At 37.9% G+C, this 27,550-nt stretch overlaps 1 protein-coding gene across 1 annotated transcript in view; it reads right to left on the reverse strand.

Annotated features, from left to right (window-relative positions):
* Positions 1-1,593: 1,593 nt before the first annotated feature.
* The window catches only part of OSTF1 (osteoclast stimulating factor 1), a 50,960-nt gene continuing 25,003 nt past the window's right edge, over positions 1,594-27,550 (reverse strand). Inside the window, exons 3-10 of the mRNA XM_004677563.2 lie at positions 20,330-20,380; positions 18,139-18,202; positions 16,544-16,597; positions 13,994-14,101; positions 13,348-13,397; positions 10,783-10,861; positions 8,872-8,970; positions 1,594-2,186 (exon numbers count right to left, since the gene is read on the reverse strand). Of these exons, the coding sequence (XP_004677620.1) occupies positions 2,128-2,186; positions 8,872-8,970; positions 10,783-10,861; positions 13,348-13,397; positions 13,994-14,101; positions 16,544-16,597; positions 18,139-18,202; positions 20,330-20,380 (564 nt within the window). The 3' untranslated portion in view covers positions 1,594-2,127. The remainder of the gene's footprint in view (positions 2,187-8,871; positions 8,971-10,782; positions 10,862-13,347; positions 13,398-13,993; positions 14,102-16,543; positions 16,598-18,138; positions 18,203-20,329; positions 20,381-27,550) is intronic.

Here is a 27,550-nt window from a genome sequence, read left to right on the forward strand (position 1 = left end):
ATCATCTTAATAACATTTCTTTTCTCCAGTTTTATTGTGGGAGTACAGTATATAATACATATAACATGCAGAATATGCAGGTCTCTTTTTGTTATGGTAAGGCTTCTCTGGTTAGCAGAGGGTATTAGTAGATAACTTTAGGATTACTCAGAAGTTATATGCAGATTTTCAATTGTATAGGAGTCAGAACCCCCATGTTGTTCAAGGATTAAATGTAATTTTCAACACGAATTTCTTATCTTCAAGCATAGAGTTATGAAAGTACAAATTTTTAACTCAAATTAAGAGCTGTTTCTTTTGAGAATAAAAAAACCTTCTGATTTATTTCAAATTTTGTGCTCAATTTTTTGCTATCACTATTTATGAAGATTTCTTTCTACAAAAATTTAGTTGGGGTATTTGAAAGACCTAGACAGCCTTCTCAGGGTAACTTTCTCAAGACACCCACAGAGATAAACCATAGTCACAGACAGAAGGAACTCCTAGAGCTGCAGTTATTCACTTCCTGAGCTTAACCCACTTCCTTTTTCAAACATTTCAAGAAAGTGTTCTCTGAAATAAGCATTGAAGTCGTCTTACAAAGTATACTTCTGGGCCTAGAGCCTGGAAACTAGACAAATACCAATGGCCGTGACATTTTAAAAAAATAATATCACTGTGGTGACAGAAAATTAGGTTCTTCAAATGAAACACTTTAGTACTTTATTTTTGCGTAGAAGTGGGATGTATGCCAGAGTGTGGGGGTGAGAGAATTCACCAGAGACAGAACAGTGGTCTACTGCAATACACTGCTAAGAGGAGCAGTGAGTGACACAGGGGGGTCTGCTGTGCCATGTGGGTCAGCTCCCTGGCCTGATGGAGCTCACCGTGGCAGTGATAGTGCTGCGACTTACCCCACAGGCCACCAAGGAGGCCCTTCCTGCGATGTTAACCTAAGTTTAGCAAAAGAATCCAAATCATTATTATATAAAGCTATGCTTTGAGAAAACAAATGCTATCAAAGTGAAATAAAGTCAAATAATTTCATGGCTTGCACCTCCCTGATGGCGGCAGCCTGAGCTGGATCCCAGGCCAGGGAGCTAACCCACATATGTCACAGCAGACCTTTCCTGTTTTATCTGCAGCTCCCCTTAGCAGTGTATTTCAGTAGATCTGCCTGTTCTTCTCACCACTCTGTCTTTTGTGAATCCCCTCATGCCCCTGTACCTCTGGCTCTACACCCAAGGTCATCTGTTCAAAATAAAACAAATCTTATAATAATAATAATAATAATAATTTATGACTCTTGGCTAATCTTTATGGGAAACTATGGTAACTTGAATGAATGAGGAAATCTTTTTTACCATTTCAAATCTTAAGCAAACTGTAATGAATTCCTGTCTTTTTTTACACTAAACTTGAAGCTTGGAAATAAAATTGAAACTGTCATAATTATGAAGTATATATATTTGACTAGAAATGTACCATCTCAAATATTATCTAGCTTTTAATCAATGCAAATATAGGAAGTTGAATAGAATTTGGCTATTAGTATTCTTCACTGTGAATAAGTGCAAAATACATTAAAAAATAAAATCAGTCTTTAGGTAAATATAAATATATAAAGCTTTATTTATTTACCAGGAAAGAGTGAAACCACAAAAAGTGATAAAAGGAATGAAGTCTCTTAAAATGTTTATTTTTGCCAGTATAGCTGACAATTTCGTTAAGTCTTTTGGTTTATTATTACAAGAAGCATTTTCTCCCCTTGAAAAATCCATCCAAAAATCTCAATCCTGAGGTAAAGAAGTTTAACTAAAAAAAAAAAGAAAAAAAAACTATCCTGATTTTTTTAAAAAAGAAAAACATTCTTAAAATTCCTTTACTTTGATAAATAGAAATAATCTCTTCTTGGTTTACTCTGGTGAACCAAAATATACTTTATACAGTAAAGAATCCAGTCACTTATTGGCAAATCAAAGGTAAGACCTAGTCATTTACATTTTTAATGAAACAATACAATACTGCCACATTCACATAGTTGTTTTTGTTTTGTTTTGTTTTACAGTTACAACACTCTTCTGGCAAAGACAGTTTTGGAATGGCGAAAGCAATAGAAGTTGTAGATCTTAAAGCTCTGGGAAGGAATTAGTCTGAGTCTTCATCATCTAGATAGTCCTCGGCGTTGCTTAACGTTCGAACTGCATCTAAAAAAAAAAAAAGAAGGGGAAAGCTAAGCAGAGAACTTAGAAATTGTCTGGATTTTATTTTCACTTTCAAAGCTCCTGAAAATTCAGTTAAGTTGTAACCTCCCTTCTTACCCCGAGGGTCTTTTTTGATTTTAGCTTTTTTGGCCTATGGGTCAGTTACTGTGGTCACAGAGACCGACAAACGCATTTCTCTGCAGGTTTCGTAGTTACGTGGTGCTAAAATACCATAAAATGCCACCAGTCACATGCACTGTGACCAATATGGAACACACCAAAAGCCACTGCACTTTGTAAACTGTGCTTCCAACCTCCTCTCCCAGGGATAGGTATACATGTGCCTCAGATGACAGCTTGTGCTTTACTTGAAAGCAAGGTCATTAGGCAGAAAGATAATGAATAGAGAGAAAAAGGAAAAGAAAGAACGAAAACACAGAAGCTTCAATTCCATTTTAGAAAACAGTGGTAAGTATAGTCAGAAGCAAAAGAATGAAATAAAAATAAACCTTTGAAATAAAGAGGTGATTCCTATCAATTCTCTGAAATGTTAAATTAACCTTCAACAGGTTCAGAAGGAAGACATCTGGTCTTTAATCATTGAACTTATTCAACTTTCTAGCCAAATGCCCTTTGCAACAGATTATATTGGGTCAGATTTTAGGGGGGAAAATAGAAATGTTAAAGGTTCAATGAATATATAACACCTAGCTCCTGGTTTCCAAAAGCTACATCTCCATAGACTGTGGGAGACAGAAATGACTCCAACCTTGGGGCAGGAACTTCTGGTCATGCAATAAAGCAAGAAGTCCATCACAGTGTCATTTAGAAAGGATTCAATTAAAGTCCACTACTACATAGGGGTCACTCTGAGGGGAGCCACTACCCCGGCGAAAAGGGCACTACGAAGATAGCTAGTAAGGAGTTAAACAAAGAAGCCTCAACACTATGAAAATCCCACTCTTCTGACATTATAGCGAAAGCAACTCTGTGGGCCAGGCTCACCTCCTAAGGAGAACAAAATACTTTTTGCTTTAGCTGCTTCTCACTGGTTGCTGATGTGTGGGCTGAAGTCTGGAGTGGGGAATACAGTCCTTGGATTGCAGTTTGTTTCCTATTAGAAACCAATAGCTTTGTTCCTAATGTCCTCTTATTGTAGTGAATGGACTAATTAATGAATTTCAGCCTCTTTTTTTCCTGATTTTAAAAGGCTTTAAAAAATGGTATATATAGTAACATTAACAGAAAGATTTAATTTGGACAACTTTGATTCTTGAAAGAGAAAACAAATCATGCAAATAAACAGTAAAGTGTTCACACTGAGAAATAAAAAGGGTCAACGATTTAACCCGAAGAGGCCTCCACTAGACAAAGATGGGCAATCGGGAAGAATACTAATATGATGGATTAAAACATATCAAATATTTCAAGACACACTAAAAAGAAATCATTGGTCCCCTTTACTAAATGATAATTAATGATAGAGAATCAGTGTGTTATTTTCGAAAACTAAGAGACAAAATCCTTTATTCTGTCTCTGCTTTATGAATTATCCTTGTGGGTAACCAAACAGTTCATGAATGAAAAATTTCCCCTATAGAATGTTCCAGCTAAAAAGCAAGAAGAGAGTGATGGAATGTCAGCACTCTGTGACCACTCATGAAATAATGAATGTAGATAATGGTTATCAGTGGACACTAACATGATAGGATGAGTAACAACCAGAGATCATGTGTCTGGTGGAAGAATACAATTTTCCATAGGAAGTAATCTAGGAAATTCAGGATAACTGGCCCAGTTTCTTCAATAAATAAAATTCAAGGTTTTAAAAGAGGGGAAAGAGATGAAGGAAAAAAAATATTGATTAAAAAAAAAAATCTGAGAGAGACAAATCTACCGTACTTGGACCCGGATTTAAACAAATGTTAAATGGGCCCTCCCTGGTGGCACAACAGGTTAAAGCGTAGCACTATGAAGCTAGCCACAGCTGCTTCGGTATGAGTTTGATCCCTGGCCAGGGAGCTGACCCACATAGCCCTACAGATCTCTCCTGTCTCGCACACTGCTCCCCTTGGCAGTGTACTTCATCAATCTACCTGTTCTGCTCACTATCCTATCTCTGGTGAATCCTCTCACCCATCCTGCACCTCTGGCCTGTACCCCAGTTCTGTATTCATAAACAAATAAACCTTTAAAAAAATGGTAAACATAAAAACAGATAAATAAATAAGCAAAGGATTACTAAGTAGGAGTGAGAATGGCAAATTTGAACTTTGGCAGGATGTTTAAGAGGTTTTTATTAAGAGATTCTTATCAATTTTAGGTATTAATTTTAGATATTGTTTTCTTAACAGAATCTTTATTGGTTTAGAAAACTGATAATTGAGAAAAAGGAAAGGACAAGGGAGATAGAGGCCAATTTATCTGTGACCGAAAGAAAAGAGCAAGTGAAATAAAAGCAAAACAGAGGCAGGCTGCAGGGTTTCACACCAGTTCCCAAACTACACTGTGTGTCCAGGCTATGATAACCATCACCATCCTGAAGAGAAATTTTGGAGAACTGGGAGGAATATAGTTTGTTCTATCCCACATATGCCACAAATTTCAGGACTGACTGTGAACCTGGCAAAAGTAACTTTTTATGATAAAGATAAAAAACTCACACAGCAAGCCTTTGCCCTTCTACTTTGTTAGTACAGCTCTGGGTTTTGCCCATGTGAGCTATTATTTCTCCTTCAAGAGTGACCCTGCTCTTTATTTTAACTGCATTTCTCTGGTAAACAAGACAAAGGTGACTTGCCATGGTACAAACTCGAAAGGAAATCAAGAAACAGAAATGAGCCGGCATATCAATTCCTCTTCTTCCTTTCTTTTATGGACTGCACTGAGCACAGTTTCTCTGCAAACTCCCCACAATGGCCAAGGGCCAAGTGACGAGTTGTATCTTTTCACAGCCTGTCTTGGGATGTGGCCAGCATGGTAATCTATCTCGTGGCAGTGCTTCCCATCCTCCCCTGCTTCTCTTCTGTTCTTCCTCCATCTCACTGTATCACATTTTCACTGTCCCAATCAGGCATAGCACTTAACACAAGCATACACATTAGAGGGATAAACACAGTACTATGGATGAATCTCATAAAGTACTATTAAGTGAAAGACACAAATACACATAGCTTGAATCCATTTGTATCAAGTTTGAGAAGAGGCAGAACTAATACATAGAGAAGTAGAAAACACTGGACAGCAGCTTCTGGGATGTGGGAAATCTCTACTGTGACCTAGCTTGTGCAAATAAGTGTAAGCACACAAAAAAATTCATCAAGCAGTACACTTAAGATTTATGTACCTGTTGTATATTACAATCTAATTTCTAAAAATTGGAAAAAGAACTGAAAGGCCTCAACCCTCAAGTAAGGCCCTGACCATCACCTCCAAATGTCAAAGTCACCTTCATGGTAACTGCAACATGCAAAATAGTTTGTCACTTCAATAATCCAATAAAGGTTTAAAAAGTGGACAATAATATCAATATACACCTTTTTCAGCTTATCAGAGTTCATGCTGATATTAACTAAATGGCCCAATATTTAAACTCTAATTCCACCTAGGATCAAGTACAAATACCAAAAAGTTTAACTGGATGACTGGGAAACTGGAACAAGAAAAAATAATGTGGACGTTAAAATATGGGATCTCTGGCCCTTCCTGGTGGCATAATAGGTTAAAACACAGCATCAAGAAGCTAGCCACAGTTGCTTCAGCATAAGTTGGATCCCTGACCAGGGAGGTGACCCACATGGTGTGGCAGACCTCTCCTGACCTACCCACTGCTCCCCTCAGCAGTGTAGTTCATCCATCTGCCTGTTCTGCTCCCCGCTCTGCCTCTGGTGAATCTTCTCACACTCCTGCACCTCTGGCCTGTACCCCAGTCTTTATGCATAAATAATCTTTTATTTGAAAAATGGGGTCTTGCTGGTGGTGCAGGGGTTAAAGTCTCAGTGCTATGTAACTATTACCAGCCACTGCAGCATGAGTTCAATCCCTGGCCAGGGAGGTACCCACATGGCATAGCAGACCTCTTTTGTCTTGCCCACTGCTACCATCAGCAGTGTATTTCAGTAGATCTGCCTGTTCTGCTCCCCATTCTGTCTCTGGTGAATCTTCTTACCCCTCGAACCTCTGGCCTACACCACAGTTATTGTATGCATAAGTAAAAAAAATAAGTCTTAAAAAAAATTAAAAGAGCCCTTCCTGGTGGTGCAATGGTTTAAAGCACAGCACTATAAGCTATCACAGCACTGCAGCACATCAGGAAAGTGACCCACATAGCATGAAAGACTGCGCCTGACCTGCCCGCTGCTCCCCTCAGCAGTGTATTTTGTCAATATGACTTTTCTGCTCCCCACTCAGTCTCTAGTGAATCCGCTCACCCACCACACCTCTGACTTGTATCCCAGGTCTGTATGTATAAATAAGTAAATCCTTAAAAAAATTTTTAATATGAAAAACCACTTCTTGGTTCAGTATGGCAGGGCCCAGGTTTACTTCCATGAATGAATCCAATTGTCTAAACAGTACAAATTTGGAAGGTAGATTAAAGAGACTTAGAATAAACAGAGAAAAAGAGCACCCACCTCCCAGATGCCTTATACAAAGACTGCAGAGAAGAAGGGAAAAATAGATGAATTTTCTACCCCCAGTTTCAGCACCATGTGGAGGTTTCCAGGTACAGCTCTCTGGGGTCTAAGCAGCTATACTTTCCTTGCCTGTCATGATCAAGTTCCTAGTATATAGACAATGTGATAACCTTCAGCTCTTACGAAACCTTACACCTCAGTCTGGACATTCTATGGGTACCCACCTAGCAACAGGAAGTCAGGGGCAGAGAAAGGAAGTTAGGCATAGTCTTACTTCCTAAGCTAACTAAACAGCAGGGAGGAAGGCCAGCCCAAGTAAAAGTGTCTCCCACATAACTGCAAAATGGCTTCTCAGTGAAAATGTAGCTGGGAGCACTGTCTCAGATGACAAATACTTAGTAAGTAGGCAATATAGCTATCTATGCATATATAACTATGTTTTAAAAAGACTGACTCTGACAGTGAGCATTCATGGCTTACAAAAACAATTAAGGCTTTCCAAGTTGCTTATTGGTTTAAGCTATATCTGAAGTTCAATGAATTAAAATCTGGACCATACATACTGAGAACAAGAAAACAAAAGGGAATAACAGATTCATGAGGAGAGCTATGAAAAAAAAAATTAGATGATAGGTAAAGAGAGTAATTCTGTGAAGCCCTTGGCCAGACATGCAGACAAAAAGGCTATTTGCTGGTTTTGACTGACCAGGGAACTAACTTTACTATATTGTTTCTGCAAGGGGGTGGAATATGAGACAGTTTAGGATTGCCTTTTCTCAAAAATCAAAGGATATCTAAAGGAGACATAACTTTTCCTAGACTAGGAATTCAATACTTAATGGAAATTCAATTTAAAAGTTTATGGAAATTTGATTCCAATGATAAAAATAGATATAGTGTCTCCTTACAGAAGTCTATGAACTCTTAAAGTGAGAAATACCATCAAGTTAAAATGAAAACAAATGAATTTACTCCCTATAGTGGAAATTTCAAAAGCTGTTTTGATGAATCTCCACCAACAAGGATCAGTCTAAACTGTAGACCTGAAAGCAATGCTAAAAGGTTTGGAATGATGAGTAACAATACTAAAAGACTTGGAAAAGTAAGTCCTCTATTATGCTAGTTCTTTTCCAACAGAGAGAATACATCAATTACTGGCTTATACTTCGAAGCTGTAGAGAAGTGCCAAACATAACATCATAAAGTAGAGTAAGACTTGAGAAGTGAGAAGAATGAGAATTTTCATCCAACCCAACCATCTTCCACTTATTTTTCACATGGGCCAGGAAACTGATGATGAATGAAGAGGAGGAAGAGTTAAATGAGAACAACAGTTCAAAGTCTACCTTCTTAGTCCCTTTTTTAGTAATCACCACTAAATAAATTAATAGATTCTCCAGATGAATACTGGAGAACATATTCAACAGGGTACATACTGAGAGGAAGTAAAACGTCAGCTACTGTGGAGTAACCATGAATAGTGCAAGTGTGTTTAACAGCTTTTTCTTTTATACCTTCTCAAAACAGACTCTTGTTTCATAAACCTATAATCCCACATCAATGCAAATATTTCTATATTTTAAACATACACATAAAATTTAAAATTTTAAAAACCAGTGACAGTACTAAGGACATCAAAATGTTCACCAACTCTAGATTATTTTGATTATTATAGTTATTCATACCCCCATTTAAAGAAAACACAAAGTATAATCATAGAGCAAGTAAGTATTTCATTAAAAGAAAACCTTGAGAAATAACCCCTCTTAAAAACATCTGAAGCAAGGAGACAGAGGATATGATTTTCTGACATGAAGAGGGCAAAGTGGTTAGAACTTGACTGCAAGGAACAAGAGAAACACAAAAATAGCAAGAGATCAATGTCTGTTCAAATCTGTTTCTACAAGGTGTTTTTTTGTTAGAAGTTCTGATTTAAACCAAGGAAATAACATTTAACTTCAGCATCACCTTGACAGCTTATCAAGGAAAATGTCTCCCAACACTAAACCGAAAAAGCGTAATCAGGAGAAAGAAAGATTAAAACCAAATACCTGTTCCCTGTTTCTTTTTCAGGAGAGATGCACAGGCAGCATTCGTAGCCATGTCCAGGGCTAGTTTCTTTTCGTTGTTTCTTAGGTCTGTTCTAGCACCTTTCCCAAAACAAGAAAAGTAAATCAGATGTTTTTGAAGACTCAATAGTAGCATCCAATCCTCTTTCCACCAAAGTAATCACTTTTGGCAAAACTATCTAGAGAATAATTCTGACTAAGAAGTCCGTTTTTTCAAAACAAGAAAACTTTCCCAAAACAAGAGGGTATTTAGCATCTTAAATCAGAGAACTTGTAGCTGTACCTTTCCTTCTCAGTGCCTGTAGAAGTGTTTGTGAACTTTCAGTGAGTTTACTGTCCCCATGGTAAATCCTAAGTCAATTAGATCCCAATGGATGTAAAAACATGCCAAAATTCCCCTGACATGGAGATTAAACTCAGTGTATCCTTAGCATCCACTGTTCAAGAAGGTCTTTTTTGTTTTAATTATATTATTTAATTAAAAAAAATTTTTTTGTGCCTCATTCTTCACCTTGTGCATTTTTTCATCTCATTTGTAATCCACTGATTGACCCATGTGCCATCACCACAGTCCCGGGTACTCTTTCTGCCCAGTTTTGATCCTATTCCAATCTCCACCCCTGTAGAGTATCTCAGGTTTATAGTTGTTCATTGTTTTTTGTTTTTACTTTATTACAATTGCTTTTTCCCCTCCAATCCCTTACGTTCCTGCCATGAGAGAACAAGGCCTTTTAGAAAGGACCAGGTGAATTGACTTAAAGGGGATTAATATTTTACACAACTCACACTAGCCTCAGAGCTTACTGGCATGTTTGGCTAGTGGCTGATGCATCAGATAGCAGAGCTCTAGGCATCACTGGAAGGGGGCGGTGCTATACTGAACCTCATGGCAGCTGATCTTTAAACCTGGCATTTACATCATAAATATACTTTAAATCAAAAACACTTGTTCTTAAGATATCCCATAGAGTTGCTCCCAGGATCTCTAATGAGAACGCAGCCATTGGCTTGTGGCTCAGAGACTCAAGCATCCTATATTTAGCATTGGGGAACAGGGTGTGGTACAGTGTAAGGTCAGCCTTCTGAAAGGTTTAATTAATATTTGGGGGATGAATGGATGTATGGACAGTCAGTCTATAATTTTGCTGTCCCTTTTGATTTGTGTAAAAATGGAAATCAAGGATCCCCCTCTTTTATTCTCTGCATATCTTAGCACCTGCTCAGCTCAAAGCAGGGTATTTCAGTCACAGCATTCTCTTACTAGCAAGACAGTCTTATGAAAGCAGAAACCTCAGCAACTTTACCCATACAGCTTCCTCAACAAGGGTATTCTATATCTGCGCATGCACACACGTTCCTCTTATAGCCCTTGAATCCTGCATAACTGTACAATAAGTTCTCCTAAAAGTAATGTATGCATTTTTTGAGGTAATATTGGTTTACTATACTTTATATAACATGAAATTTGAGGCTTATCAAGGTTTTCTTTTTGCTGTTGTTTAAAAAATGTTTATAAACCCTTGTCAAGGGCTGACTTTCAGTAAGCTGCAGCAAGGGAGCTGTCTAGCTACCTATAAAAGCTGGAACCAGACGCATGTCACCTAAAAATGCTCTGATACCAGGCCCCCAAAGTATGTGTACACAGGTTGGGAGAGGGGGCTGTTGCCTTTCCAGCTATTTGCTTTGTTTTTTAATGTAGCCAAGGTTATTAATTTAAACCGAAAAGTTGAATAACTCAATCCCAATAATTCTCTGTTATAACAACACAGAGTAGAGGTCAAAACCCTAAGTTTAAAATAAGAAGCCTGTCATCCTTCCTACTATTTCAAAAGTCATAAATGGATATAGCCAATTTTAAGAATAAACAAAGACCAGATAAACTCACACATTTACCTTTTGCTAGAAGCAACTGGACGATATCTGCATAACCCTTCCAGGCAGCAGCATGCAAGGCTGTGTCTCCCAACTTGTTCTTTGGTGACAAAAAGAGAGAATAGCGTTTTTAAAACAGTGTGGATTGAAAATGTGCACGCATTTTTGGTTACTCTCAAACAAAGTTATAACATTCCAAAGAGGGAGAAAAGACTCAAGAGATACTAGATGAGTATTCTTAGGAGATGAAATAGGATGTAGACTAGAAACTGACTTGACAAAACACAAGCCGAAATACAGATGCTGCAGAGAGAGAAACATAGGAGGAAGCTAGATTTACCACCCAGAAAAACCTAGCATGCTCAGGAATTCAAGATGCCTAAAGACTCTGAACAGAAATGTAGCAGAGGCATGAACACAAGGGAGTTGGGGAAAGTGTTTGTAAGGAATAATTAAAACCCCAGATCACCTTTTTCACTCCTTAGTGCCCAGAGGCCCAGTACAGATGGCAGAATTACCCTTTCAAGAGAGCCAGATAGTTTTCAGGCTCATGGAACTTGGTACAAGAGGAAGTAGCAGTAAGGCCAGGAACTAAAGCAGGGGGATAAGTGAAAAATCCACAAGGTCGATGGTAACCCCTCTCTTACCTTGCCTTTCCCTCTGGAATGACTACACAGTGTACAGTGTAGCATCTACCTCCAAGCAGGAGGAAGTATCTTTTGTAAAGGTGAACAGCCCCACAAGAATTGGGGAGGCGGAAGCAATTAAATTGACATCTGAGTATAACTAATGGGGACCTCATCACTTTACCTTCCAGAGAAGCCCACCAGTCAAATAGCCACACAGGGCTGCCACTCACACTTAAACATTAATGAAGATAAAAATACGAAGTATTTAAGGAAAGCCCCAGTAACTGAGGAAAGAACAAAACAAAATGAATAAACACAGCACAGTGACTAAGAAAAAGTGTTTTTAAAAGCTGTAATTCATGTATCAGAAAATACAATATTTGATAATGAAACAAGATAAAGATGCTATTTAAATAAGCAGCAATCAGTTAAAAAAGAAAAAAAAGAGCTGTGGTAGATAATCCTAAAATGGCCCCAAGATCCCTATATCCTGAGATACACCCCCCTGCATAATTCTCTCCCCTTCGGGTGAGAAGGGGATATCACTCCTGTAATTAGGTTTCTACTCAGTTGATATTGACTTCATTTTGAGAGATTACCCTGGGTGTTTCTGGTCCAATCAAGAGAACCCAGCACCAGTGAATATCTTGAATCTAGTATGTGAGACCCTGAGCAAAGACCCCAACTATATCATGCTAGAATTCTGAATTAGAGCACATATAAGGTAAAAGAACATTATTTAAGCTGATAAATTTGTGTTAATTTATTAGGTAACAACTGGAAATGAATACACAGTGCTGGGGAATTCAAAAGGTAACCAAAATTTAAAGACAAGGGTGAGAAAATCTCTGGGGGAGGGGGTGGGATGAGGGGGAACACTAAGAAAATTAGAGGTTAAACTAAAAGGTTCAAAAAACTACTAATGGTCATTCGAGAATCAGAACAGAAATAGATAAAAGAAATAATTTTTTTTTAGAGCCAAAAGAGCTCCCCATGATTATTATAAAGGAGTCACATGAAAGCATATAACTAGAAAATTGTAGAACAGTGAGGATAAAGACTATTTGGGGAAGAGATAAAGCAGATCACACGGGGAAATCTAAATGACATCATACCTCTCAAAACCATCCTGGAGCCATGACTGCAAAATTCTCAGGGGAATTATTTTCAAACTAGGATTCTGTCAGTCAGAATCCCCCTTCTTAGAAATCTCCTTGAAGAAAGTCTTTAACAAAGGAGACCCAGAAAGTGAAGATACAATTATACAGAAGAGTAGTAAGGGGTTTCCCAGGAAGAAAACAGACCTAATTGCTCAGATTAGAGAATGAGGGTAGTGTTTCAGGGAGTATAATGCCAGGGAGAAAAACAAAGTGACTAGTTATCTTACACATTTTGGAAAAGTATAGCAACAGAGTAGATTTCTTTGTGGGATACAAAAACAAAAGCTAAATAAGTCAAGAGATACAGACACAGAACTGTCATACAAGCAGAGGACACTATTTAAATAGCTGTAATAACTGCAAGCTTTATGCAGTAATGTAACAAAAACTGTGAAGACCAGAGGAGACAAGGTTGGGCTGGAAGATGAGAACTATAGCATGCCAAATACATACACAAAGATGATAAATTGTAAGACTGCTCCACAAACCTATTCCTAAATAACGTGAAGGTATGAAGAAAGAGCTTGAAAGACAAAAATTACACACAAGGAGTACAGTAGGCATTTCAGACTTTACATAATTTGAACCTTAATACAATCATTTTTAAATTATATGATTGTAGCGCTTGCTTCGGCAGCACATATACTAAATTATATGATTGTAGTACTTTGATTAAACACTTCATGAAAGATAATAAAAGGGGAAAGGTCAGTTTAAGACATTAATATTTTACATGCCCATGAGTAGCACAGAGAACAAGGCAGGTGTGATAAATAATTTTCAGCAAGCAAGCTCACCTGTTGGTTCAGTTCAATGTTTGGTTGAGTAAATAGCATTTCCACTATATCTGAAATTCAAATCGAGAAGGTATTTTTTAAGAATGAAAAGTAAAAATCTGACATGACGGAGATAATTTTAAAACAAGTCTTATAACATATTTTCAAAATTTATGTAAATAAGAGACTAAAGGATATTTCATATCTGCAATGATAATATTCATATGACTAAATATGTGCTCTTCAGTGAAAATAAGAGAAACTGCTTTTGGAATCTAATAGTTTGCCTTCAACTTAAAATATAAACCATAAGCATATCTTGGGTAAAGGCTAAGCTAGCAGTCAATTCTGCCTCTTTTTTCCCCTGAAGATTTTATAGTGGAGCTTGCTTTTATTTTACTGTTGTTTTTGTATAACCTTTCCATGCCTGAGAGAAGACAGGAAGTTTATACTCTTTCAAGTAAGAGAGATCCATGTAGTCAGCTGACCACATTCTACCCACTGCTTTATAGAGCTTCCAGGAACACCACTTTTTGGCTGATGTTCTAAAGGATTTGAAAAGAATAAACACATTTTTTTCATCCTTTTTTTGTAACTCTGGCTGCCCTAGGCGAAACACATTTTTTCAGCAGCATAGACATTTATGATAACAAACAAAACATATTACCTTTGTGACCCCCATGACAAGCCCAGTATAAAGCAGTGCTTCCAGCTTTGTCTAAACCATTAACGCCAACCCGGTTGTCCAAACACTCTCTCAACCAGCTTAAGTTGCCTGAAAAAGTTTACATTTATAAAAACACAAGAAAAGGGTTTTATTTTTCATTTTTGCTTTTAAATCAATTTCGTCTTGGATGAATTTCCATTTGCAGTAGATTAATTAGCAAGTCTGAAATTAAGATTTGCCCAGTAGTATATTCGAGCTTCATTTTATTAATGGAAAGCGTTAACATAAATTTTTAATGGTAGGTTAATGGGAAAAGCTACATACTTAAGGTTTTTTGTTTTTTTTTTTTTTAAAGATTTATTTATTTATGCATCCAAGAATTGGGGTACAGGCCAGAGGTGCAGGGAATGAGAGGATCACCAGAGACAAAGTGGGGAACAGAATGACAGAAATACAAAGCTGAGGGGAGCAGCTGGTGAGACATAAGAGAGTCTGATGTGGATCAACTCCCTGGCTGGGGCTCGAACTGGTGTTGCAGTGGCTGCAGCTAGCTTCACTAGGCTGAGACTTAATCTCTTGAGCCACCAAGGGGTGGTTTTTGTCCTTTGTGAAATTCTGAAATTGGGGGTTGGGGGGTAGGCAGGGAATCAAACCTAACAACAAGCAAACACTACTCGTATTAAAAAGGCATTTTCAATTCTTACAAAAATAAAAAGACTAAATAACTTACTCAAAGATTCTACTTTTGTATGCTGAAGTAAAACTATTAAATTAAAATCCTCTGGTTAATGCTGTGTCTACCTTAAAAGAATTTTTCAGTGTCAGTTTAGTAGTTATGATTGTGCACAATCCAAGCCAATAATTTCCTTTTGCACATTCATATTTTAAAATGTTTAAAATTGAATGAAGAAAACTCAAGGAGGCCCTACAAAAACTCCCCATTTTTCTATGGCAGGGTTTCTCAATGGGGCCCTAATGTCTGAGAGTTACAGAAGTTTTTGTTGGGGTTGTCAATAAATAACACTGTAGGATGTTTAACACTGTCCTCAAAACTCTACCCAAAAGGTACCAGCAGCAACCTCCCAATCAGGATAGTCCAACTATCTCCAGGTACTGTCAAATTTCCTAATGGTTTAGGGGGAGGATTACAGGAAGTTGAGAACCAACCCACAGGAGAATGCCCTGGGTACAAGGCCCCAGTCAGCTGCTCCTGGCCTTGTAGCTCCCTCCCTCTGTTACAGGGAAGGAAACGGAACTTCCCCTTTTCCTGTGGGCCACTCTACTTAACCTCCACTCTACTTAACCACTACTTAACCTCCAGCCCATTCTCACCACACACATTTGAACCATACCAACATTCTCCTCAATGCTATTTTTTAGAAATTTGGATTTTGCATTTTTATATAACATCTACTGTAGGGATATTTTATATTGGCAATGATACTTAATGAATATTAATTCATACAACTAATATATACTTAAAATAACAATAAGTTATATAACTAATCCAGTGCTTGGAACTGGTGTCTGATACCAGCTCTGGACTATTAGTCTAATGAATCATCTTATACTAAAATTGAAAGGAACCTTAGAAATTATTTAAAGAAAATCCATCACTATGCAGATGGGGAAAATGAGTCCCAGAGGCAGCAGTTCAGTGCCCAAGAAGCCCCTGCCTTTCTGCCCTCCAGAAACTCCTTCTAGCCTCTAAAGCCTGCTTAACTGAAATTCACTGCCATAGATGTACTTAGTACCTTAATAATGATCAATCACACTTATCTCCCCCCAAACAGCAGACTTTGAGATCTGGAAGTCACAGACCATGACTTTCCACTTGCCACTGAGCATGAAAGTGCTGTTTGTTAACATTTTAAAAGTAAATGTTCATTAGGATAGGGAAAGGGAACATGAGAGGCACCTGCATAGCCACAGGCAGGCTGGAGAGTTTCTTGACTACAAATTTTTTAAATTATGTTTTTCTCATTAAGAGGATAGAAAGTAGGAGGGGCCCTCTCTGGTGGCACAGTGGTTTCAGATGCAGCACTGCAAGCAAGCTGCAATGGTTTCAGTGTGTATTCAATCCCCAACCTGGGTGGGGGGGGAGGGAGAGGGAGAGGGACCCACATGGCGCAGGAGACCTCTCCTGACCCACCCACTGCGCCCCTCAGCAGTGCACTTCCTCAGTCGGCCTGTTCTGCTCCCCACTCTGTCTCTGGTGAATCCTCTCACCACCCCTACACCTCTGGCCTATACCCCAGTTCTGTATGCATAAAAAAAAAAAAAAAGAAAAGAAAGTAGAAGGAGGAGAGATTGCCCTAGGGGAGGAAAGGATTTAACTGGGAAGGGAAATTTCTTTTTCTTTTTCTTTTTTGGTGGGGCAGGGAAGGGTGAAGTAGCTATAAAAAAAATTGTTTACTTTTAGGATGAAAGAAATTTTTAGATTTTGCAGATAGGTGTAGATATTTGTCAAGTCATCCAACTATGCAATTAAAATTTGTGGTTTACAGTACTGTGTCTCTCAACCAAAAAAAAATAACAAACTATACCCACCTCTTTTTGCTGCTTCATGCAAAGGATTGTCAATGGATTCTGCCTGCTCAGCCACTAGATTGAAAAGAAAAAGCATGAACCCAGTATTGAGAGTTTGAGATGATTCACTAAATCCTCTCACTCATCACAGTCCCAAAGCTTCCTAAGTGCTGGGATCTTTGTAAATAATTTCCTTAATGTGTATAAAAAAAATTGCAGAAAATCAAGCTGAAGTTTCCTGTTTCAAAATAAGCTGGTGTTACACGAAACCAAGCTAAGCAATAGCTAACAAAACAGCAATTAACTGGAAGCATAAATAAAAACAAACAGATCCATGGCCTGTACTCCATATACTCAAATATTTAATAACACAAATATTTGCATATTTGACAAATATGCAAAGGAAAACATTCGATGTTCTCACTCACATTCCTTTCAAACGCGCTTTTTGAAAATAATTGTTTCCTTGTCTGTGAGCACGTGTGGAGCAGTGAAAGGTAAATATTTTACTTCCTGTACTCAAAAATGGTAGGAACACACTTTACCTACCTGGAAGGAAAGTATATTCACTATTCTAGAATCGTCAGGAGAGATGAAGTGCAACATTGTTCAAGTGCAACTTTAGACCCACCTCCTCACACCATAAAAGGCTTTAACTAACTGGACACTTCCTTGGCTATTAGGCATCCAAAATAACAGGAATATTTTACACCCTTAGGGTCCATGACAGCCTCAATTTGGAATAAATGGTAAATGTGTATTTGGAATTTCAAAGTATAGAAGAGGTAGAGATGCTTTAAGCCTTTTTAAACCCAGGATGGTATTACTCACAGACCAAGTCAAGTAGAACCCCCATGCTGGGCCCCAAGTCTCAGGCCTTGATCTTTCCGCATCCCTTCATGTCCCTTCCTCCAAGAGCTTTGCAGTGAACTTTCCCCTTCCAATGCTTGAAGTTTCAGCTATAAACTCTTGATGAAATGATTTATCTCATGCTAAACTATAAGGAAACCCTCTCACTATGCAGAGAAGAAAACTGTTATTAAGGTACCATGCTATCAAGAAGTGGAAGAAAACAGATTAAAATCCAGGGTCCTTATTTACCAGTTCTGTGCTCTTCTTACTTTACTCTTTTTTTCTCTTTTTTGCAACCAAAGATGGCTTCATGGCAGGGGCCACATATTTCTGTTCAAGCTCTCTAAAATGCCCTCATAAGTATTTAATGAACATCACAGCTCCAAACATGAATTAGTAAAACAGGCATACTTCATTACAAAAGGAAGAGATAGTCCAAGAAATCTCCATGAGATTTGGTTAAAAAAAAAAAAAAAAAAAGGTCTAAACACTGAATGAAATAAAACCAGAAGTGCTTCCTTGGAAACACTGGGTTCTTTCAAGAATGGTAATATGCATTGTCTTATACCAAAGAATCAAGTTCAAGTATCTCTGGTGTCCATAACTTGCTTATGAATGATAGGTCTATGGAACAGAAAATATCCTAGACTGGAAACAATGTCCACTGATTTTTCAACCACAACAACAAGCAGAAAAGCCTCAAGAACCAGACAACTGCAAGTGTAGAAAGAATATACAAGGTAAAGCGAGCAGGCCATGCTTACCGTAGTTGCTTGGGATGAGTCCAGTCCTGCCTTTGGAGGTGCCTTTCCACCAGTTGGTATCAGTCTGGTGAAAGAAGACTTCAATTCAGTGGTGCCAAACCCAGTTTCTATGAAATCGCTTTCAAAACCATTTCACGGATGGTGTGTACCTGCTCTACAAAATGTCCACTGGCCCTGGTTACATTGACAAAGTTTCCTCTCTCCTAGACTGCAGATGTCAAACCATTCCCTTATCACTAAATTACAACTTTTCACACATCTACTTGTAACAAGGTATATACACTTCATCACAGACTCTCAACCACCAAAAAAATCAGAGATAATATGAAAGAGAAGAAAACATTTACATGTAGTTCAGACTATTTATAGGACTTTTTTGTTTCAGAATCTAATTTTTCTTAGTTTAAAGATTTTCCCCCTTTTTTTCAGTTTTCTAAAGACCTCAATTTCAATTTCATTTTTTAAGGTAACTTTCTACTATAAAAAGAAGTCAAACTTATACAAAAGTAGGAATACCAGAATATTGAACCTACATCTACCCAATTTTTTTTTAGATCTTTAAAATTTATTTTATTTTATTTATTTATTTAAAATAATATAACAGTTTATTTTTACATCATTTTGTACATTTTTTTTTCATCTCAATTGTAATCCCCGTGGGTTTCCCATCACCGAGTCACCCGTGTGCCATCATCATAGTCCCATGCACTTCCCTTCCCCCCCCACCCGTTTTGATCCCATTCCCCACTCCACCCCCACAAAATGTCTCTGGTATCTGGCTGTTCATTATTCTTATTATTTTCTCGCCTGGTCCATTATACTCCTGCTATGAGTGAAACCATCAGTATTTTTCTTTCTCTTTCTGGCTTATCTCACTAAGCATAATCTTTTCCAGCTCCATCCAAGTTGCTGCACAAGACATGTGTTTCTTTTTTTTGGTTGCTGAGTAATATTCCATTGTATATATGTACCACATCTTTCTAATCCAGTCATCTACTTTTGGGCATTTGGGCTGCTTCCATGTTTTTCCAATTGTAAATAAAACAGCAATAAACATGGGGGTGTAGGTATCTTTTTCAATCATCTACTCAATTTTTAACTGCAATGACTCATTTACTCCGTCAGATTATTATGAAATAAGTTCTAGACATCATGAATTTCATCTGTAAATATTTTAGTACATGTCTCAGAAAGACAGATTTCTTTTCAAAGATATCATTCTAATACCAATATCACAGATTTACATTAAAAAAAAAAAACTGACAAGCATTCCTAGTCTCATCAAACATTTAGATAGGGGCTCAAATTTTCCAGTTAGCCCGTAATTTGGAATCTAAGTAAGGGCCACATACTATGACTAAATGATTTGCCTCTCAAGTTTTTTAGTCTAGGAAGTTCCCCTTCCATTTTTTTTAGCCCTTTTACAATATAATTGTTGAGAAACACATTTTGTTCAGTAGTTTCACACTGTGCATTCTGCCTGCTGCCTCCCTGTGTTTTTATTAAAAATACCCCTCTATTCCCCATATTGCCTATAAACTGGTCATTAGTGCAAGAGGCTCAGAGTCAGTTTCAATTTTGTCGGCAAGGCGATTTCACAGGTAATATTGATTTCTTCATCAGAGACACATATGTCTGGTGGTCTCTCTTTTTGTTAACAGCCACCAATAAGTATGGGCCTATTATTTCACAGGGGTTGCAAAATGGTGCCATTCTAATTCCATCATTCCTTCTTCATTTAAACTAGGCAATCTCTTTAATGCGAACATTTCCTTCTTCCACTCTTAGGTTACCTAGAGATGGAGTTTATAAAGAAAGTGCAGGATAATTGCTGATTCATTTCCTTAACAGTTGCCAGAATAAAAGTTGTTACCCTCGAATTCTCGCAGGGTGATCAGTTGAAGTATCATTAGGAATTCAAGGACTGAAACACTTCTACTGTGCAAAAGTTGTTGCCTGAATTGATTGTTCAAGTCATCCTAACTTCAGCTAGTGGAAGCCACGTCAGTATAGTTCCTGTGTCTTTCCAGTGTGCCCCTAATAGTTTTTAGTTGTTTCCTTGTTTTCTAATAAGATATTCTGTGACTGTCTTGTGGTTTCGCTACCCCCAAAATGCTACCGGCCATTTTTCAAAGTCATTGTAAACATTTTCAGTTCATATGTCAAATTACAAGAGATGAGCTGCACTTACCATGTCAGTAATATAGATAATATCACCTTCCTCAAAGTACAACTCATCAGGCTAAAAAAAAAAAAAAGTGTAAAGTTTGAATCCACGTGATTTTCATGAATTAGAAAACAATGATTATGATAAGTACACAAACTCCAACTTCAAAAAATATCTTTAATAATATAGCCTTTATATACTTAAGCCTGCCCACAACTATATAATGAAACATCATTGACAAGCTGACACATGTATAGAAAGCTGAACTTTCCCGTGATGAACTTTAAAGAATTACATGTTTAACAAATAAGAATTAACCCTATACCTTATATTCTTCCATAATGAAAGCAAGGCACTTTTATACCAAAAGAGAGTATTAATAAAACTTCATGTACAAATTCCAAAGTGATTTATATGCTTCCTCAAAAGGATATTTTTTTTTTCCATTTAAACCAGGAAAAGCAGTGCCTCCTTGGTAACTCAGGGGTTTACTCTTGCACTATCAAGTTATCGCCAACCACTGTGGTACTAGGTCAATCCGGGCTAGGGAGGGGACCCACATGGCCCAGAAGACCTCTCTTGTCTCCCCTGCTGTTCGCCTTGGCAGAGTGTTTCGGTAGATCCACCTGTTCTGCTCCCTATTCTGTCTCTGGTGAATCTTCTCACTGTTCGCCCACACCTCTGGTCTACACCTCATTCTCATATGCATAAATAAATAAAAAAATAAATCTTTAAAAAAAAACAAACAGAAAAAACAGCTAGAAGTTTATCATTAGGCTTCAATCCCTGAATTCTCATATCAATATCTGTTATCTGATTATTTTGAGAAAACCATTATCCTATCTCAACATGTTCAGAGAGAAAGAACATTTCATATATGAAAATAGTTAATGTGCAATTCAACCTTAACGAGGCTAAAGAATTGAAAAATATAAAGTGGTAACTCACTCCAGAACCCCTGGGGTTAGCTGATGACACAGTCAATAATTGCTGTAGCCTATGCCAGCCAAATGTTCTATAAGCTGAAAAAAGCTAGGTGCTTAAACACCTTTTTCCCCTTCCAAAGGTAATGCTTACGACTTTCTGAGTAAATAAAATGATGTCTACTAAGAGTGAGTTTCTGACATGGGGAAATGTTTATGTAGTAACGGTGAATGAAAAATGTAGTGTACAAAATTTCCCACAGGATAAGATCACAATTATATATGAAATATGAATAGAAATTTTTCCAAATTTTCTATCATGAGCATGTATAACTCACATAATTTTAGCAAGGGAAATACTTTAAATAAAAGGCTTTGGTATTTCTGAGTAGTTATTGTTCTATACAAATAAAAATTATGCAGTGAAACAAGTTATTTTAGCCATTCACTTTTCTGTTTGTTTATCTACTCCCTCAATTGCAGAGTACTAAATATGATTGTAGTAGTAGTTGACTGAGTTTTAGAGATGACCTTTATTGTAACAAGTACTTCCCCCAAATATAAATGAAGACTACTACAGCTCTACAATGCTTCAAAAATGATCAAAATACATGAATATTTAGGTGCATTATGCATTCAAATATGGAAATCAGAAAATGTCTTAGTAATGATACCAAAAAATAGCTGAATTCCTTTAAAAGGCAACTTCTTAAAGCATTTGAATTTAAACTACAACTTACAGAGAGACTTACATATAACATAAGCTACACAAAACTAGTTGTACCTATACAAACTCAATCACAAACACTTAAATTTTATTTGAAAAAAAAAAAGCCATCTTTATGTTGTCTAAAATATTCTGGTTCTGATGTCCTATGATCAATATCACTATGAATATATGATGAATACAGAAAATGATAAGGGAAACAAACTATTTCCTTTAGTGTAGTCATACATTGATTGCTTAATGACATTCTGATCAACAATGAGCCACATATACAATGTGGTACCAATAGGCTATAACCATAGAACCTAGCTGTGCCACAGATGATTCCATCTGTGTAATTATGTAACAGTGCCATCTCCACAGAAAGGAAAAGTTCCATGATCCCTTTTCCACCTAAGGAAAGTGGGGCCAAGTGGAGACAGAAACCTAGAAAGGACTTGGAAGAGAAAAGTTGGAGGAGGCACTTGGAGCAGAGAGACATGTGAGAAAGAAGCTGTGCTTGCTTCTCAGCCATGGATTTGCACCATGGACTTTGGGGTATCATGGAAGGAGGCTTTTAGAAGAGACATGGTAAGACCAGTGGCGTGGTAAGACCAGTGGGGAGGCTGACAATGGCAGCAGCCTTTATCTTGACTTGTACTTTGATAATGCTTCTTACCTTTCAGACTTGCCTGGTCCCTTCTGCCCTATGCCTACAGTTCCTTGCCAAAAGGTGCCTTAGGCTTGTGGAAAGCCCTACTCTGGGCTAACACTGTTTACTGGGGAATTTACCCATGAGCAGGAGGGTAGCTTCAGGTGTTTCACTGGGACACTATTATCCTTTCTTCTCTTTTCTCTATTGCACACTAATTCTAGTGCACTATGAGTATGTTTTTCTTTATATGATCGATGGCCGAAGTAGATTTGTAGAGCACACAAGATTTGAAGGTCCCTGGGTGTCCCCTCATTCTGCCTGCTATCAATTATACTCACTCAGCTATTTGCAGAACAAAGTCAACTAATGATGCACATCTTAGAACATCTCCCACCATGAAATAATACATGACTGGAGACCAGATTACTCTCAGAGGTCAGAAAAATGCCTCACCACCATAGCATCACAGCTGCACACAATGGCTATGCCCACAACAGCAATCTTAACAGCATATATGATTATCTCTTCTTTAGATGACAATGAGAGTGGGAGGGGGGAATGAAGTAGGATGTATTAAGACCAAGACATTCATTTCTGGAGTAATTGAGCTTCCTAGAGTTTTGAACAGATCTGTCCTTTCTTAGAACCATCCTTGGGGCAATCTTATTTTCCAAGTGCTATCCTTGTTCATATATGTCTTATGATGAATCCTCCTCTGCCATAGCTTTCACTGGAGTGAAAGTCAACTCCCTCTACAGTTCTGGTCCCCTTTTGAAATTGCAAATGTCAACTCAGTTCAAGTTCTCACATTTAATAAAACTATCTGCCCTTAAGCAAACAAACAAAGGCACATTTGAAAAAGCACCAAATAACTTAAAAAAAAAAGCACATATATAATTTAGCCTTTTTCTCAAAAAAAAAAAAAAAAAAAAAGGAACACAGCCCAGGCCAATGAAGAGCAAGTGTTTAATGGAGACAGGGTTTTTGGAGTGATGAAAATGTTTGCTACAAGATAGAGGCAGTCGTTGCAGAATATTGTGCACTAAATGCCACTGAATTGTTCTCTTTAAAAGGGTTAATTTGATGTTACGTGAATTTTACCTACATAAGAATAAAGGCAATAAAGTTCAAAACAGTTAAAATTTTTAAGTTTTTAAAGCAATTCTTGGCCTTTGTGGTTAGGTAAAGTGCATCATTTGAAAAATGTCACTAAGTACAGACATTTCGATAGTTCTCATGCTGTTTCATTTTTAAATTAATGGCTACTGTTCAATAGTAGTACCCACCACACTGACCCATTAGGACAGACTTGTTTTTCAACAGAGGCAACAAGAACAAATGGTCGATTTCAGTCAGGTAAAAAAAAGGTCTTATTATCTTTTTTATCCTGAGAAAGGAGACTGGACAGTTTATTTTCTTTTAAATCAATAGCTCCTTAATAAACAATGTTACTACCTGTAAAATATCTTCTTCCAAGGAAAGTGGGGCCAGTTTTTCCTAAGCTAGCCAAGAAGACATCTACCAAATTCTTCAGACTGTTGGCGGCAATACAGATAACAAAGTAATTTCATGATTTTAAAGTTTAAATACACTTTGCCTATAATCGTCACACTTCCCATTAAGAAATCACTAGCAGGGCAATTAATGTAATACATCAGTAAGGATGTATTTTTAAATTCCTGGTCTCATATTCATAGGATAGAAATGGGAAAACAGTGATACAATCAAGTAAGCACTTCTCTATTTCTAGCTGGTTCTTTGGTTTTTAACCACATTTTTTCATTCCTTTCCTTGAAAACCTGCAAGGCATAAGGATGGTAAATTATTGGCCATGGGGTTATTACATCAATGAGTACCAATTTGGTAACATATATTCTCACTTCCACTCGATATATTCTTAGTAACATATAATTCCCAAGGTATTAATTTGGTTGGGTAATGCAAAATATATATTTTATTAAAATATTTTGAAAAACTGTAATATACTTTTGAAATTTTCAGGTCTCAATATGAAGCTCCAAAAGTTAAAAAAAGGAAAAAATCTCCACAGATATTTAACATTTTATAGCATTTATTATGTACCAGGTACTGGTCTAGACATTTAGAAATATTAACTAATTTAATCCTCACAGCAACACTATGAGGTGGGTGCTATCCTTAGCAAAACATCAGAGAGGAGATATTTGTCTGAGGCCAAAGGGCAGGTCCACGATGGACTCCAGATTGAACCATGGCAATCAGATTCTGAATTTCCTGTTCACCACCACCTATGATTTTTCTTGTACCAAGAATCATGCGCCGCCATTTTTGGTCATCGTGGTGTAATAAACAGATTAAAGGTGATGACCGTGGAAAATACCTGTTGTTTCTGACTCACACAGGGCAGTACAACTGACCGACAGCGGCACCTTATGCCTGAAAGCAAACTTGACCTCCTTTGATATTTACAACAACCCATTAGGCAGAGCTGGGTCATGGGTATAATCTTCATTTTATAACCACACTCTGAGAAAAATTTGCCATAAAGGGCAAGTCTCATTACAATGGAAACTACTGGAAGCCACTGAGGCACACAAGTTTGATCCCAGGCCAGGAAGCCAGCCCACATGGCACAGCAGACCTGTCCGTCTCGCTTGCTGCTCCCCTCAGTACTTTACTTCTGTCAGTCCGCCTGTTCTGCACCCCACTGTTTCTGGTGAACTCTCTCACCGCACACCCCTAGACCTCTGACCTACACCCCAGCTCTTGTACATAGAAATAAATAAATATTAAAGAAAGAAAAATTTGCCATAAAACACATAGTTACTGACAAGACTGGCATACTTCCTCAATTTTTGGAATCTCAACTTAGAGTTCCTTCCTCTACACCCGGTGCCATAAACCTAGTGAAGCTGAGCAAATGCTAACCACACAACTGGATCATACTGGTTGCCTTTAGGAATCAGTATGCCTGCAGCACATCTATGTACTATTTTCTTCCCATCAGCACTCTGTATACTGGTCTATCCAGTCCAGCCAGGTCTCTACATGACACTTTATTGGATTGGGGGTTGGGCAAGAAAGAAGAACCTAGAAGGGCTTTGTAATGCCAAGACTACCTGTCTTCAGTCTAAACAGATGAAAAATGGGTTGGTAGGAAAAACCAGACAACACAAACGGGCCAGTTTTCAACTTGTTCAGTGGATCCATGAGACCGGAGTGAGGCACCATTGTTCCCATCTCTTGGGGGGGAACACTAGCTGAAACTAGGCCAAAGTTGCCCTGGCATCTACATATGTTAGTAAGAGTCTATGGAGTCCAGCTCAGTCCTTTAACCTTATCTAGTCTCAAGCCCAAATTGAAGGAGACCAGGTCAGCTTGCTATGTACCTGGGTATCTCTACCTCTCCAGAGAAAAGAGCTATAGGTCACATGGGAAATAGACCAAACCGAGTTTTCACCGTTGTCCAACAAAAATCCTCATTCAGAAAAAGTATGTAACTAGTCTAGTTCTAAGATAACATCAAAGTGCTGAGCAAATACACAGCATGGGCACTTAACTAAGAAGCCATTGGTACTTGACCTACCTGCTCAGTCAGATGCTTCCCCTTTAACATTGGATTGAGGGCACGTACCACTCAGTACATAACAGTGTGAGCTGAGTGCAGGCTAGGATGCTTGGACCAGTAATATTTTAAAATAAAGTAACATTTAAACATAGACTATAAAATACCTAACTAAGTAAATAACTATTTTCTCCCACGCCTTCAATAATAACTAAGATATTGGAGCAGAATGGGGGAAGGTTTAGGAAATGGGACTAAATTAATCAGTGCACCAACCAATCAAAAATAACTGTTAAATGTCTCTGAATATTGTAAGCACAATGATTTAGTCACAATGATTCCATAAGAGTTACAGCAGCTTTATACATTAATCTCACTTATTCCTTCTAAAACTTTATGAAGTCACTATTAATCTCACTTTACAGATGAGGGCACCAAGATAGAAAATTAGTAATTTCCTAATTTCCCAGTTGACATTACTGTTAAAGAGACAGAGCAGATCCTCAAGCCAAAGCGTACACTCTTGAGCGTGTGTTCTTCTACCCTAAACACCATGCTGGTTGGCAGGAACTAAGCAGAGATGGTCAAAAGTAGGCAGAGGCACCCCACCTCTAGCTAGATGAGGAAGTATCTTAAAGGGGCAGTACCCTGAGATGGCTTCTGCTATGCGGCAAATCCGGGCTGGCATGATCCCAGACCGGGAAGGAGGTAGCTGGGCTGGACCACAGAGGATTCTGTCCTTAGTCAAATAAAGGATTGAATCAGATGTTGGATTCCAAGCTCCATTTTAGGAAAATCAATCGGATATAAGAAAATAGATGAGACAAAGAGACTGTATGTGTCAAGTACTAGAAAGACATAAGGTCACAAGGAATGAAGGACAAGAGGAGGAAGGGTCAGTGAGAAAGGACAAATGTGATGACCAACAAGATGCTGGAGGAGACATCGCCAAAGCTGATTAAGTGCAGGTTCCATTCTAGAGTTAGGGAAGCAGCAGAAAAAGGTCCATTCAATGACTGGCTCAAGAAGACAACTGATGACAGCCTCCCCTCCCCAACTCCTATCTGCCTCAGGGTCACACGATAGCCCCTCTTTGACTTGGTGACAAAAGGACAATTTCTGTACCTCATACTCCCTTATATATTTGTGTTCCTCCAAAATTCACACAGGATAGCCCTACCCCTCACTATGTCAGAATGTGCCAGGATTAAGAAACAAGTTTTCTAAAAAAATAATTGTTAAAATGATTTTATAGAGTCAGTCCTCATCCACTCTGACTTATCCTTTCAAGAAGAGTTGATTAGGACACAAACAAGTATAGAGGAAAGTCTCTGTCTGGACACAGGGAAGAGGGCCATCTATAAGCCAAGGAGAGGAGCATCAGAAGAAAACAACTGCTTGTGATGGAAGCTTAGAG

Source organism: Condylura cristata, unplaced genomic scaffold (assembly GCF_000260355.1).
Source record: "Condylura cristata isolate star-nosed mole 26May11 unplaced genomic scaffold, ConCri1.0 scaffold00006, whole genome shotgun sequence".
NCBI lineage: Eukaryota > Metazoa > Chordata > Mammalia > Eulipotyphla > Talpidae > Condylura > Condylura cristata.